At 41.7% G+C, this 15,783-nt stretch overlaps 1 protein-coding gene across 13 annotated transcripts in view; it reads left to right on the forward strand.

Moving 5' to 3' along the window:
* The window catches only part of CTNND1 (catenin delta 1), a 47,770-nt gene extending 38,037 nt beyond the window's left edge, over positions 1-9,733 (forward strand). For 6 of the 13 annotated variants that reach the window (XM_043581186.1, XM_043581185.1, XM_043581187.1 and 3 more), the window contains 8 exons: positions 98-248; positions 734-926; positions 1,271-1,385; positions 1,933-2,020; positions 5,054-5,116; positions 5,920-6,023; positions 6,437-6,508; positions 6,792-9,733. In XM_043581186.1, the coding sequence (XP_043437121.1) occupies positions 98-248; positions 734-926; positions 1,271-1,385; positions 1,933-2,020; positions 5,054-5,116; positions 5,920-6,023; positions 6,437-6,508; positions 6,792-6,803 (798 nt within the window). In that variant the 3' untranslated portion in view covers positions 6,804-9,733. The remainder of the gene's footprint in view (positions 1-97; positions 249-733; positions 927-1,270; positions 1,386-1,932; positions 2,021-5,053; positions 5,117-5,919; positions 6,024-6,436; positions 6,509-6,791) is intronic. The other 7 variants (XM_043581195.1, XM_043581192.1, XM_043581196.1 and 4 more) reach the window with 3 other exon arrangements.
* The last annotated feature ends 6,050 nt before the right edge of the window (positions 9,734-15,783 follow it).

Here is a 15,783-nt window from a genome sequence, read left to right on the forward strand (position 1 = left end):
TACCTTTCAGAAAATAGACTTAGAGATGGGAGAACTTACCTAACTAGTTTGCCACCGTTTGTAATCTGTTCCACCTCTTCTTGTGTGTTACTTCCAGTATGGTCGATACATCCGCTCTGCTCTGCGTCAAGAGAAGGCTCTTTCTGCCATTGCTGACCTCCTGACCAGTGAACACGAGCGTGTAGTGAAAGCTGCGTCCGGAGCACTGAGAAATCTGGCGGTAGATGCTCGCAACAAAGAACTGATTGGTAAGGAGTTGGATGCACACAGTTAATCTCAGTATCAGTACCAAGCCTTTAGTCTGGCAGATGCTAAATAGTTATTATTGCAGTGACTGAGAGGAGGGATCCTGGCTAGTCCTCCATAGTTTGTGGTTCTGAGGGTTCTAGTTTAATGGTTCCTAGAAAGACAAGAACTGGTAACTCTTCAAAACTAGAATAAAAACAGCTATTCTTCATTAAGCACTTGCTTTGTTAGTGGGCGTTGTAACATATTTGGTATAAAGTATTCACATAGTTTCAATGTGACTAAAGGGGAGAATAAATAAAGGAGTAAAAAGGACCATATGTTCATGGCTCTTCTGATACGATAACCCCATAGCAAAATGAAGTTGATTCATGTGGACAGTGAATTGCACTTAATATGATTGATGCAAGTAAGTACAGTGTTAGGCTCCATATACTGGACTTGCTTTGTTCTCCCTGCACACAGTCCTTCTGTCTTAACGCTGTAGGTAAACATGCTATTCCGAACTTGGTAAAGAACCTGCCAGGAGGGCAGCAGAGCTCTTCCCAGAATTTCTCTGAGGACACTGTGGTCTCTCTTTTGAACACCATCAATGAGGTTATTGCTGAGAACTTGGAGGCTGCCAAAAAGCTTCGAGAGACACAGGGTATTGAGAAGCTGGTGTTGATCAACAAATCAGGGTGAGTTTAACACTGAAAATGACAACTGGAAGAGTTTGTGTGTGAGAGGGGAGTTACTAGGAAGGAGCGTTCCATGTTTGCTTTCTTATTTACATATAAAGTGTGAAGAGATAATGCTGTCTTAATGTTTTGTCTTAATGTTGGGCTATAAATTGATAACAGACCTCTTGCATCAAACATTTTTTTGTGTCACTGTTTGGGACACAGTACAGAACTTGGTGAATACTTGATCTTGCCCATTTCGGCATTTCTTCTTATGTTACATTATATTGGAGAGTACAGGCTCTCAGCTTCCTCCTTGGTCTTAACACCCAAATTCCATATCGTATTACTTTCCTCAAAAGGAACCGTTCAGAAAAAGAAGTCCGAGCAGCAGCACTTGTATTACAGACAATCTGGGGATATAAGGAGCTGCGGAAGCCACTGGAAAAAGAAGGATGGAAGAAATCAGACTTTCAGGTAGAGTAACTCTTGGGCCTGAGACTTGACCCTTTTTTCCCTTGGTTTCACGTAACACTTTTGTCTTTGGTTCCTTCCTCCTCACTATTGCCTTAAGTCCTGCTTTATCCCAAGTCTTTCTGAGTAAGGAGATCATTCAGTTTACTCCTTCCCCGAAAAGAACGATGCTATGCTTCATTTGGTGCCAGAATAGCTGTGGTTCTCCTCGGTGCCACAGCATGCTGTCCACATTGGTGGGGACGAGGGAAGATGGCCTGTTTGACTTTTCCCCAGCTGTGCCATAGCCCCTTGAAGGAATTTACTGGAAACTAGGTCAGCTTCTGATAGTGCGAGTGTTTGGTACCTCTGTAATCTCCTGTTCAGGAACATAAATAGAAGCCACAAAACCCTCATTTGTTTCACTATGTAGATATTTAACCCATATGAGGTACCTTTTGGGAAGAGCTATATTTGGGAATAGGAACCTAAAGATCTGTGCCTGTTGGGAAATAAAATATGGGTGAGTTCAGTATTCTGTGACATTGTTGCATTTTATGTTTGCTTCCAGGTAAATCTAAACAATGCTTCTCGAAGCCAGAGCAGTCATTCATATGATGACAGCACTCTCCCTCTCATTGACCGGAACCCAAAATCAGGTACAGTGTCTGGGGGGCGTACCCCTCTGCTTTTACTCCACCACGGCTATTCTTCAGTGGGCTTACTTCCCGTGGAATAGAATATGTATTTGTTATTGCATGAGCTAGTCTTTTGGTAGATGGTAATAATACTTTACCTTAGGATTGTACCACAGAGGCTGGTAAGCCTGAGCATTAGAAGGGAAAACAGGCAGTAGCCTGGAAGTGATCCTGTCTTTGCTTGCGGACTTACAACTGTTTTCTCTGTTTGAGAGATAATTGACATATATCATTGTGTAAATTTAAGGTGTACAACATAGTGCTTTGATGTATGTATATATCGCATAATGATTATTTTTTGGTTTTTAAATTTCCACATAATACCATGTAATATGTGGACTGTTGAAAAATTAGAAAATTCAGGTAACCAGAAAAATAACAACAAAAATCACTTATTTGTTACCCAGAGATCACTGCTGCTATTTGTGGTTTTATCTTTTAAACACTTTTGCCGTGTGAGCAAATAAATTTTGCGCCCCAAAGATGAATTAGCGTATTTTATGAAACATTTTCTTTTTCATGAAAGTGTGTGCTGTAACCCTTATTATCTTGCTGACACTTGGCTTTTGTCTCCATTAGGGTTCTCTCTCTCTCTCTCTCTCTCTCTCTCTCTTTTCTTTAAGGTTTTTATTTTGAGAGAGAGAGAGAGAGAGATTGAGAGAGACAGAGTGTGAGCAGGAGAGGGGCAGAGAGAGAGGGAGACAGAATCCAAAGCAGGCTCCAGGCTCTGAGCTGTCAGCACAGAGCCCGACACGGGGCTCGGACTCACAAACTCTGAGATCACGACCTGAGCCAAAGTCGGAGGCTTAACTGACTGAGCCACCCAGGTGTTCCAACATCAGGGTTCTTGAGATGTGATGTGAGGATCCCCATGTCTGTTGACATCTGTGCTGACTATGCAGAAGCAGTGGGAATGTTTGCAGCAGCAGCTATGGCACCAACCCCACACCACTAGCCGTCCTAGGCTTCGTGGCCATGCGCTCACAATGTAAAAAAGAGCCAGTTTCACTTGTTAATGTACTTGATGGAGCTGTAAGAATTACTAATTTTATTGTTTGTGACCTTGAGCACACGTCTTTTTGAAATCTCCTGTGCTGATGAAATAGGAAGTACTTGGCGAGCCCTGTGCTGCATCCAGAGTGTGGTAGTGGACCTGGGGGAAAGCACAGGTGCTCTAGTTGGAGTTTCTGAGTGGACCAGCCACTCTTTTTACGGAATGCCATTTTTACTTGGGGAAAAAATGGCAAACTATGGTTTTAGACTTGCGTATTTGCTAGACATTTTCTCAAAAATGAATGCAATGAGCTTGTCACTTTCAGGAAAAATAACTAACAGTACTTGTTGCCTGAATTTTCAAGTGAAAAACTTGTACCTGCCATTATGAGCCTGATAACACACCCATACTTCAAAGACTATTTATTTATTTATTTATTTATTTATTTATTTATTTATTTATTTATGGTTTATTTTATTTATGGGGTGGGGACACGCAGAGAGAGGGAGAGAGAGAATCCCAATCAGGCTCTACACTGCCAACACAGAGCCCGACATGGGGCTTGAACTCATGAAACTGAGATCATGACCTGAGCAAAAATCAAGAGTCGGATGCTTAATCAACTGAGTCACATGGGCACCCCAAAAGACATTTTAATCAAACCAGTGGTGATAGTAATGAATGTGATTTTTTTTTTGATGTTGTATAATGAAATGTGTTAACATGTAGAAGATTTGCATTACTCTATGGACCAGTATTTTCCAAATGACTAGTGTGTGGTGTTTCAGAATCATGAATGGGTAACTGACCCATTCAAAGTGCAAGACAGACCAATGCATTTTAATTTAACAAAGTGTGAAGAAGAGGTCATTCATTTGGATTCAGATTCTACATTACTGCTAACTTTAGAGAAACTCAACTTGCTCTTTAGAGAAATTCTGCTTGTTGTGTATTAGTGTACTATCAAAGAATATACATAATTATCTGAAAAATTGTTGAAAATTCTTTTTCCAACTTTTTGTCTGTGGGAGGCTGGATTTTCTTCATATACTTCAATTAAAATAACATCATGACAGATTGAACACAGAAGTAGATAGGAAAATCCAGCTGTCTTCTATTAAGCCAAACTTTAAAGACATGTGCAAAAATGTAAAAAAAAAAAAAAACAAAAACCCACAAACCTGCTTTCAAAAAACATTAAAATGTTAACATGGAATGAGTTTTTTTAACTTAAATGTTTATTTTGAGAGAGAGCACGGGGGAGGGGCAGAGGGAGAGGGAGAATCCCAAGCAGGCTCCGCACTGTCAGCATAGAGCCTGAGGTGGGGCTTGATCTCATGAATCATGACCTGGGCTGAAATCAGGACTTAGAAGCTTAACCGACTGAGCCACCCAGGCACCCCTATTTTTACTGTTAAAAAAATATCTATTTAATTATTTATTTATTTATTTTCGAGAGAGGCAGACCGAGTCCAAGTGGGGTAGGGGCAGAGAGAGAGGGAGAGAGAAAACCCCAAGCAGGCTCTACACTGTCAGTGCAGAACCCAACATGGGGCTCAAACAGTGAGATCATGACCTGAGCTGAAATCAAGAGTCAGGTGCTGAACCACCTGAGCCACCCAGATGCCACCCTATTTTTTCTTTTAAGTGAAATACTTAAAATTTCTCAGTACAGGAAAATAGTAACATATATATAACTGACACCAGTGAATACTTTTTGGATCTTCATAATTTTTAAGACTGTGTAAAGGGGTCTGGAGACCAAATAATTTAACAAGTACTTGTCAAGAGTGAATGGTTGTTAAGAGTGAACGTTAGGGTTCCATTGGAAAGGGATCTCTTAAGTCCCATGAGGACTTTGTCTAGTGCCTGGCACATAGTGGGTGCTCAGTAAAAATTTGATGGGAGGGAGGGAGGACCAACCAGAGAGCAATTTTTATGATGAGTATAGATTTTGAAGAGTTGGTTTTTGACCTGGATAACTTTCTGACTCCGTATAGATAAGAAACCTGATCGGGAAGAAATTCAGATGAGCAGTATGGGATCAAACACAAAATCATTAGGTAGGTGATTAATTCCTGCCTAAGGACACGGAGTTATATTTCATTGGGATGAGAACTGTCTGGCTCTGCAGTTTCTTTTCTAGCACCTTCATCATCCTGGGAGAGCATTCATTGGCTGGACATTTCTATTTGGAAGGATGTGAGGAGATTTAGTGAAACTTGATATATCTACTTTCTTCCACATTCCCACATATTCAAAGGTTCAAAAAAAAACCCCAAATCTTAATTCACCCTTGTCCCCACCCCACTTACTACAGAATTATGTTTGGGTCCTTAAACTGTTACCGAGTTTCACAGGCTGACCCCAGGCTCCCTTTCCATCTTCTTTCCATGTACTCTGTTTCAGCCCACCTGGTCTAATTTGCTATTTTGTCTCTTTACTCTACTTTTTAAATTTTTCTCAGAGCATACTTCCTGCTGGAATGCCCTTCTTCCCCTTTGCTTTGCTAAATTGTCTTTATCCCCAGAGGCTTAACCAAGTCCTGTCTCCTTTGTTAGGTGCTTCCTGACTGTTGCAGCACCCCTACGCTCTCTTCTTAATTCCAATACCATTTATAGACAGATCTCTTCTGTTTTGCTTTATTATCATATGTCATACTCTGTGTGTTTCATTTAATTGTCTTCCCAACTAGATTCAAATTATTTTTAAGTCAGGGACCTTAAGTCAAGGACTAGAACTTAATGACTTTCTGGAGCATTTGACAAAGTTTACTTCCCAACAGGGGTGCCTAATTCACATTTATCTGTTTAATATGTATGGTACACCAGAGGGAATATCGTATTTCTTGTACTTTTTTCATTAGATAACAACTATTCCACACTGAATGAGAGAGGGGACCACAACAGAACACTGGATCGATCCGGGGATCTAGGTGAAATGGAGCCATTGAAGGGAACACCCCTGATGGTAAATTCTCTTTTATATACTCTTGTCCTTCTAAGGCTAGTTCTGTTTTGAAACCTTCATGTTTTGTGAAATAGGAAGAAAGTACCTAGTGAAAGACAGTATCCTTTTCTGATAGGGATTTTCAGGAAAAGTAGTAGTTTTGACTCCTGTTGAGATTTCTTGGGTCATAATTCTGCAACGGTCAGGTTAGGAGAAGGAAGACCATAAATATATTGCTGATGTGACTAATGCCAATAGATTCTCATACATTACTCTCTTCCTGTCCCTGCCTTTTCTTGAATATCTTGCCCGTTTCTTACTATTATCTTGTTTTGTTTGAGTTGACCAGTTTCGGGATTTTCCTTAGGTTTGGCACATACTCACGAGGTTTCTATTTCCTTACTCTCATACTAACAAATTGCATGTGTTCACAGCAGGACGAGGGGCAGGAATCTCTGGAGGAAGAGTTGGATGATGAGGGGGACCAAGTGTCTAACCCCTCCATGGTATGTCCTCCAGCCACCCCCAAGATCGTCCTTGAGGAAGGAGGTCCCTATGTGCCAGCAGTTTGCCAATCAAGCTGATCCAATCGGGCCAGAGACCCTAGTCTCAGCCGCTTGGCGCTTGGGGGTGCTGCTTCTGTGATTATTGCCTCTTAAGAGGCTGGACGTGCCTCCGGTGATCTGATTCTCCATTCCGTGCTGCTTTCCTCCCTCCGGATTTGCTCAACTGTCTTGGTTCTCCTCATTCCCAACCCTATTAACGTTTCTTTCTCTTTTTTTCCTACAGCAGAAGATTTAGCACCACTGTCTGCGCTACATCTGGGCTTATAATATATGTACTTTTATTTTTTGGTGGTGAAATGGACTGATGATTTTTCCCTTTCTTCGCTGGACTGTTGTGCCAACTGCCAGGCTGCCTCCTGCCCTTATAGCCCTAAGTGGCCACCTTCTTTCTACCAACTCCTACCTTCTTCCAGTGAAGCTTAATTGTCCCTCCTCCCCCCTCCAGATCCCCTCCAGTTGCTCCCAAGAAGCCTGACTCAGTTATATGCATATCTTGAGAAACTGCTGCAAATTAGCTCTTTTTGCCAGTTCTCCCTGGAACTCTTGGCGTTGTGTGGAGGGAGGGAGAGAGTGGGAATCCTCACTGGAAGCCGTGGGAAGAATTGGAAGTTACATGCTGTCTATGCAGTGTCCAGCACTCTGATAAACTGATGATTCTTAATCAAGATTTTTTTTTTCTTGGTGGGGAAGGGACTTTTATTTTTTTGGAGAATCGGAAGTGTGAGCTCTTCCCGTATTCCTGATGACTATTTTTGAATCAAAGAAGGCTGGCAACATTGGCACATTCCACCTGGCAAGGGCCCTTGAGTAAGTGAAGGTCTCCTAGAACTGAGATTAAGAAACCTTGGTCTCATCTCCAGGCCAGGGACCACTGTGGACCTACAGACTCCATCTCTTCTCCAAGCCTCATGCCAACCCTCAGCTGCTGCCACTGCCCTTTACTAAGGCTGTCCTTAATCTTCCTCTCCCATCCTGTGAAATGTCTGCTGACTTGGCCTGGCCATTTGCAAGAGGCTGTAGAAAGAGGAGAATGTGTCAAGGAAGACTTTTTGGGTGAGAAGGATCAAAAAGATGTCTTCTGGGGAGGAGAAGAACCTCTAGCAGGAGCTAGTAGGAATGTACATGAATCAGTTAGTCTGAAACTGGCAGGAAGCTTTGAAGCTGGCTTCCCCCCTGCCCTTCTTTCTCCTTTTCTTACCCTTCTAGCTCTGTCCTCCCCTGCCTTTTCCCTGGATTGGTTGGCTGACAAAAGGACTTGATGTACATACTCCTGCCCCCTTTACCCTTAAAAGGTGGGGGATCGCCCCTGGATTTGCCTCTTCTTTGTGCCTTTGGCCTGGGGTGCATCTCCTCCTTCCCTTCCATGTGCCTTTCTTTGCCTCTGCAGTCTCATTCTCATGATTTTGCAAATTATATTTTGTTGCTTTCTTACCCACTATTGGCCCTAACTAGCAGAAAGGAGGGATGACCTAGAGAACCTCAGATTCTCCATTGGGAATTGGTAGAACCTCTGATTTCAGCCATTCAGCTTTGCTCAATAGTATATGGTTGGGATTTTGCAAACATCCTGTTCTGATGAATCTCAAAATGTGGGAGGAGTGAGTGGTGCGACTCTTACTCCTTAGTTGCCCAGAATTTATCGTCATCTCCCAAGGGGCCGGAGGGAAGTCGCATCTGTGCCCTCCCTGCCCCACCCCACCCCCAGCACCTCCTCCTTTCTGTTTAGTGTTTATTAGTGGGTTGGGCTAGAGGAATCAGCTGCTATGCTGGTTGATTTTTTTTTAACCCTTTTCCTTATTTGCCTTTTACTCCTCCCCTTAATCTAAAAGCTCTGTTCAATGCAACTGGAAATCTTTATCCTTCTCTCTCCCCCTTCCCTTATATATTGAGGCTATGGGGTAGGAGACAAGTGCACAACCCACCACCCCCCTTCCCTTTCCCCTATGCATTAAAATCCCTTATTTACCGCCCCCCCCCCCCCCCCATTTCTTCCCACTCCTTTTCTGGCGAAAAGGAGCCTTTTCCTCTCTGTGACCCTAAGAACATACTGCACAGGGGAAGTTGCCCCCATCTGGACCTGGCTCCACTCTTGGTTTCTCTTGTCCTCTTCTGCTCTTTTCCTGGTGCTCTTTTTCTCGGTGGGGTGTGGGTAATAGAACAGCCATGGGCTTTTGGGGACCTTTAACTATTTTTTTTCTTTTTTGTTTATAAAAACACTAAACATTCAATTCCAGAGAACCAAAAATCCCACCTCCCCACCGAACAGTACTAAGGGGCTTGTCTTCTGCTCCATACCTTTTCTGTTTTCCTTTCTCTCTTGTTAATGCTTTTAAAAACAAATGAGTTTTTTATATAAATAAAGTTTTTAAAGTGTGTATGTGGGGGGTCTGTGTCATTTCTTCACTTTAAGCTGCATCTCTTCCTTCCTTTTCATCTCGGTTATTTCCTTATGTGTATCAGTGTCCTTCTTCTCTCCAGAGCAGTCAGAAGGGGCTTTACCAGGAGCGGATTACTTTGAGCTCAGTCCTAAGTCTTACCAAGCAACATTGTTGGTAATTGCATATGAAACATTTTTCCCCTCAAGATTCTTAAAAATTAAATGTGGGGCGCGGGAAGCTTATTGCTAACTTAGAGATAGGAAACTGAAGTATAGGAATTAATGACTTTCTTAGTCACTGGATTTGTTTTGCAACATTTGGCAAAACTAACGTTGAACAAAAGCCCATTGCAATACGTGGCCCTCTTGAACATTTAACTTTATGGGTAGAAGATTAGAAGCTAACAACTCCAATTGCCTTCCTCCAATATTCCCTCATTTCATAAATATGAAAATGTAGAATTAAAAGGCTCATGTGTATAAGTACTGAATACTGGGCCAGAATGTTGCTTTTCAGGCTATCGGTCATCCTTTAGTAAGAAGACGAGGGACAGACCTATAGCTGCTTTTGTGTCCTACCAAGTAATATGTGGGTGAGTCACAAACACTTGCTGGGTTGACAGGGATTGTCTTTACTGCAGAGGCCAAGGATTAAGACCTATGGAAAGAGACTTATTTTTCTGGGGCCCCTATTTCCTGTTACATAATTTAAAAAAAAAAAAGTGAGAATTTATGTAAAATGCTTTGCTGTATGCCCAATCTTTAGATTAAAAATCTATAGCTTCTGATGATGGTCACGTCTCAATTTTGTTGAACTAGGTCTTGGGTATGAAAACTTTGTTGGGCCAGTGAGACCAGGAAATCTAAGCATTGTAGCTGATCCCTTTTAAAGCTTAGTTTGTGTCTGACAGTTGTAGTTTTAGAACAGCAGGATGAATCACGGAGCCAAAAAGCTATCTAAGTTTGCTTTCCAAAGTGGTTTGGTAGTTTCACTTGAGATGCTTTTCTGTCTCTATAGAAAAACCTGGCTACTGGTGAACAGCCTTTATTTCCATTATATTCTTTATTATCCACTGACATTGAGCTAGAAACAAATCTTACACTTCCCTCTCCCTGGCTTGGTTCATTTGTTTTGTCTCATAAAGTAAATATTTACTGAACATCTTCTATGTGCTAGGTGTTGTGGATGTTAGGTTTAAAGGATGAAACAGATGGACGCTTTCTCTTTACAATCCTTGAGAGTCCTAAGATCTGTCGTTTTGTTTTGTTTTTTTAGAGTAAGCTCTACCCACAATTGTGGGGCTTGAACTCATGACCCTGAGATCAAGAGTCACATGCCTTACCAACTGAGCCAGCCAGGTGCCCTCATCTGTGGTCTTTTAAAAACATTTCTCCCCTGTGCCCCTACCTAAAGTAAGGTGTTCAACAAAATGATCTGTAAAGCCCCTGTATCTTAAGCACCCTGCACTGATGAAGCAATGCTTTTGAAACCTCTTGGTGTCTCTGACACCAAATTTAGGAAGCCTGTGGATTTTGCCAAGATTTGCCCATGTCCTCCTCGATCCTTTAGAGCCTGAGTTGTTTTCTGGAAGTGGTAATAGTGGATGCTCCTCCACTCTTCTGTCTTAGCGAGGCTGTTTTTGTGAACGTGTTTGTGAAATGGCCATAAGGAGTACACTTTCTGACAGCTCAAAGCTATGACTTCACTTGGCCACTTGTTCTTCCTTGCTGAACTAATGTGCTTTTTTACAAACTGGAAGCCTCTCCCCCAGGAAAAACTGAGGACCGACTGGCCTTTCTAGATCCTTGTGTTTCAATTTTGTCTGTTTCTATCTGAAGTATAGGATAATAAAGGTTCATCCTGGTATTTTCATGGATAGACTTAATAGACCAACTAGACCTGGCCTTATAGACTTGAAAAAGTGCACCAGAATTACCTGAGAAGCTTGTTAAAAATGCAGATCCCTATGTTCCATTTCCAAAAACTGATTCGATAGAAGTGACTCAGGAATCTGAAATCTTGATAAGTCACCTAGGTTGTATTTTGATGCCTTTGGTCAGTTAATTGTAACTTGAGACCGTGATCTAGTGACTTGCTTAAGGTTTTGGCCTCAAACTTGAATCTCGGATGACTGGCTTCAACTCCATTGGCACTATTACTAGTTTCGTGGTGGGTGTAATGATAATCACAGTAAGGGAGAATTCATAGAGGAAGGAATGAATTGCTTACTGTTGAATTTGAGAGAATAGTGATAGGCCAGTGTATAGGCAGAAGAAACTTTAAAAAAATTTTTTTAAAAAATATTTTTGAGAGAGAGAGACGGAGACACAGAATCTGAAGCAGGCTTCAGGCTCTGAGCTGTCAGCACAGAGCCCGATGCAGGTCTTGAACTCACAAACCGTGAGATCATGACCTGAGGCCAAGGTTGGACACAGACTGAGCCACCCAGGCACCCAAGAAACTTCTCTTCAAATCAAGTCCTGTAGATAAGGTCCAGGCTGCTGAGGGCTGAAGCTAGTCCTTGATACGGGGCCCTGTAACACAGAGAGAATTTCTGGAGTTGCTGACTTTAATGTGTCACTTCTGGCTACAAGGGTACCTTGACTGGGGAGATAGTGACCCCACTGACCAAAGCCAGGTGGGTGTGTGTAGAAGCTTAAATTACTCCTGAGAGACAGCCTACCTCAAGAAAACAAAAAAAGTTAAGAAAAGACATTGTAGGAGGGAATTTCTTTTTCTCATACCCTGTGACCTCCTGACTTTCATGTTGTCTGACAGTGTCCCTTAAAGCATTAGTTCTTCAGCTGATCCGGAATTTAGGGGCAAACATGGATGCAGAGAAAGCTGGAGGAAGTGAGGTAGGGAAAGCATGAAAATCATCATTTTAGTCTGTCTGCATTATCATAACTTGACTGTTTTTCTCCTCTTTATGGTGGTATGAAATAACCAGGACCAGCTTTCACAAGTGGATTGAGTCAAGAGACTTATGCTTGTTTGTATAATTGTAAGAGCCATAAGCATTATTGTAAGCAAGGTGTTTTATTTTTAGCTGAGGAAAAAGTGCTACATTTCTCTCCATATACATTTCTATTGTTGAAAAGGACAGGTTCTCCTACTTCCAGTGTAGGTGCAGAAGGGGATACTATCTTGCTGTCTTTCCTCAGATATCTCTAGTGCTAATGGGGGCACAGTCTGAATGGCCTAAGGTGATTGTGCCTGAGGAAAAGAAAATGTGGGTTATGTGGTGAAGTTGTGCTAGGCACTTACTCTGCTCTTGTCTTCACTTCAGGCCTTTTTTCCTCTGCGTTTAAGGCAAGGTTAGCACTGGTCTTTTGCAAACTTTGGGCTCTGAGTCTTTTTACAACCTGCTCTTGTCAGAATCAAGAGTGGGCGGAGTATAGTGTGTATAGTTGGGACTAGTTAAGGCTTCTATTGTTGGCATTCTGGTGGATTAGATAATCTGAAATGTCATTTCAGCAGAAATAAGATGCTGGGTAAATGTATTTATAAATAATACTTATGAACACATTGATGAACAAGCATAAAAGTAAGGAATCTACAGATCTTCAAAATGAAGTGAAAACTGGAATCCTAAGAAGTAAGCAAATGCTAAAGCTAGCTTTTACCCAGAGTTTTTACCAAACTCAGCAGACTTGAAGCATCTATTTTAGTGACTATACAGGATATGGGAAACAGGAAATAAGGAATTTTGCAGGTGACTCCAGGTAAAGCTGGAGTACCCCCAGTGTCAAGGTGAACAAGAAACTGTATAGAAGGGGCAGCAAGGAGCTTCTTTGTCCCCATCATGGTGCTCGATGGAAGGAAAAATAAGTCCAGTATCTTCTCTGAGGAGTTGTAACCACAAGATGGCCCTCTTTGGGTTTTTAGTCCAACAAATTTTTGCACTACCCGTGTGGTCCCCCAAAATTGTACCATTAAAGTGGTATCTAGTTGCTCATGCCTCCAGGTGATTTCCAGAAGCAAATGAAGTCCCTGAAATGCTTCAGTCCCCATTGAGAAACTCCTCAGGCAAATGAGCAGTCCTGCTCAAAAATTACGATACACAAATAAGGCACCATGAGTGAAGAGGGGGACAAAAAAGACACGGAAGCGGATCCTTAAATACTAAAGATGTTGGCATTGACCCACAGATTGTAATGAAATAACGTTTTGATCATTAAAATAAGTTTGACAAATAAAACATCCAGATTTGAAAAAAAACATTTTCAATTAGGAAAAAATACAAATTTGCAATAAAAACTCAGATTAAATAGGTTGGAAAAGTTGAAGGGTACTACTGAAATGGAATATAGTTCTCAACAAATTATTCAGAATGAATTCCACAGAAGAAGAGAAGAAGGAAGAATGGAAAATAGCAAAGATGGTGAGATTCGGACAAGAGGAGATTTGATGCACGTTATCTGAAGCTCCAGGAGGAAATAATACGAAGCAAGAGACACTATCCAAAGAGAGGATGGCTGATAAATTTTCAGATTTGGTGAAAGTCACCAGACCTTGGATTTAGGAATCCCAATGAATTCCAAGCAAGTTGAAAAGGAACTCATTTCTAGAGACAAAGTGAAATGCAGGAAACTGAAAATCTTGAACAGTTAGATAGAAAACCCAAACTACATGCAGAAAACAGCTGGATGGCTGACTTCTCAGCATCAGCAATGAAAGCCAGAACACTGGAATCTTACCATTCATCCTGGTGAAAAGAAAAGAACTGTTATATGGAAATTGGCACTTAGTGCACATTAAAAATTTTTTAAGTTTATTAATTTTGAGAGAGGAGATAGAGAATCCCAAGCAGGATCCACACTGTTAACATGGAGCCCAATGCAGGGCTCCAGCCCATGAGCCATGAGATCATTACCGGAGCTGAAGTCAGCTGCTTAACCAACTGAGCCACCCAGGCACCTCTAGTGCACCTTATTAGGACTAACTAAGACCGTTTTTGGACAAAGGCTGAGTTTACCACTCAGGAGAGGTAAAAATCTATAGGATGTTCTTGAGGCAGAAGGAAAATGATATCAAATGGCAAGTCAGATTCAGGAAAGAACACTGAACAAAGATTTGTACATATTGGTAAAAGTAAGAAAACATTAACTTAGAGCAGTATGTAATTTCTGAGAGGGAGATATGGGCAAATCAAAATACTAGATGACAATAGCACATCAGTTGGGGGTGATTACAGCATTAGTTTCATGTGCTTACATTCAAGAGGAAAGATACTAACTTAAGACTTGTGTGAGGCTATGCATATTAGCTAAATAACTAAAGAATAGACGGCGCATATAAGTTCCAAACCGTTTCTAGGAGGTGAAGAGCCTACCTGTATTTCACAGCACTGGGGCATACTATGTGGCCAACAAAGTAGATGTGTGCAGGGAAAGAGCAGTGAGTGAAATGTAAGAAGGGGAAAAGAACAGATTCAAGCAATTTCCATTAAAGGGAAGTTAAATTTAAATGAAAATTGCTGGCTGGTACGTGAGTTGGGCTGACTTAGAAGGTCAAGACACTATTTTCATATTTTGTTGACTTAGTCGCTGATCCCCTGTGTTCAAAGTCTTATCTGCCTGAATCCTCACCATATCCTAATAGGGCTTGACTCAGAGTGGGGCTGGGCTGTCTCTTTGACATGAGGGAGATGTTCCTTTTGCGGAGCACTACTGATTCTAGCATAGAAGAGATCAAGGGGGAGCACTGGGCACTTCCAGCTCATCTATGGGTCTCCAGTCCTTTCCTGGGTTCTAAGAGGGGCTGAGGGCTCAGGGATGTTGGTTCAAATTTTTGATTGTTGATACATCTTTGATACATCTCTGTGACACACATTTGTAATATACATTTTTTTTTTAATGTTCATTTTATTTTTGAGAAATAGCACAAGCAGGGGAGGGGCAGAGATAGAAGGGTACAGAGGATCCAAAGCAGGCTCCATGCCGACAGCAGAGGGACTCAATGCGGGGCTCAAACTTGTGAACTGTGAGATGGTGATCTGAGCCCAAGTCAGGTGCTTAACTGACTGAGCCACCCAGGTGCCCTGTAATATACATTTCTTTCTCTTTTACGAGCCACTTAAAGCATGTGCATCTGCAATGGGTTGCATCGATTTTATATGAGACCAAGATGTGCTAATGTCTTACTCAAGTAAGTGCCTCTTTCTTTAATCCGTTATTTATTTTCTCTTTGTTGGTGTTAATGCCTCTGAAACCTAGCTCATAGGTTTTTGAGATGATTCAGAATGATAATACACATAAAAGAACTTAGCACTAAACTGAGGCTCTGGAAGCAGACCGCCTGAGTTCAACTCCTTATTCTGCTACTTAGCTGTGAGACCTTGGGCAAATTTCTTTAAAAAAAAAAAAAAAGATTTTTTTTTTTACATTTATTTATTTTTGAGAAACAGAGTGAGACAAAGCATGAGCGGGGGAGGGGCAGAGAGAGAAGGAGACACAGAATCTGAAGCAGGCTCCAGGCTCTGAGCAAGCGGTCAGCACAGCCTGTTGTGGGGCTCGAACCCACGAACTGTGAGATCATGACCTGAGCCAAAGTCAGACGCTCAACTGAGTGAGCCACCCAGGCGCCCCAACCTTGGGCAAATTTCTTAAGCTTTTTGGTGGCTTTCATCATCTGTAACATGGGAGTAATAATACCTACCAGTAGGGTCATTAGGCAGGCTAAATGAGACCATGTAATTGCACTTAGAACAGTGTGGGCACATAGAATATTACTGTATTATTGTATCAATCACCAGGCACCTCTCGTTTACATATGTGTATATATAATCTATGTTTAGTTATATGAGTACTCTGCTCAGTTATTGTACCCAACTTC

This window comes from Prionailurus bengalensis, chromosome D1 (assembly GCF_016509475.1).
Source record: "Prionailurus bengalensis isolate Pbe53 chromosome D1, Fcat_Pben_1.1_paternal_pri, whole genome shotgun sequence".
NCBI lineage: Eukaryota > Metazoa > Chordata > Mammalia > Carnivora > Felidae > Prionailurus > Prionailurus bengalensis.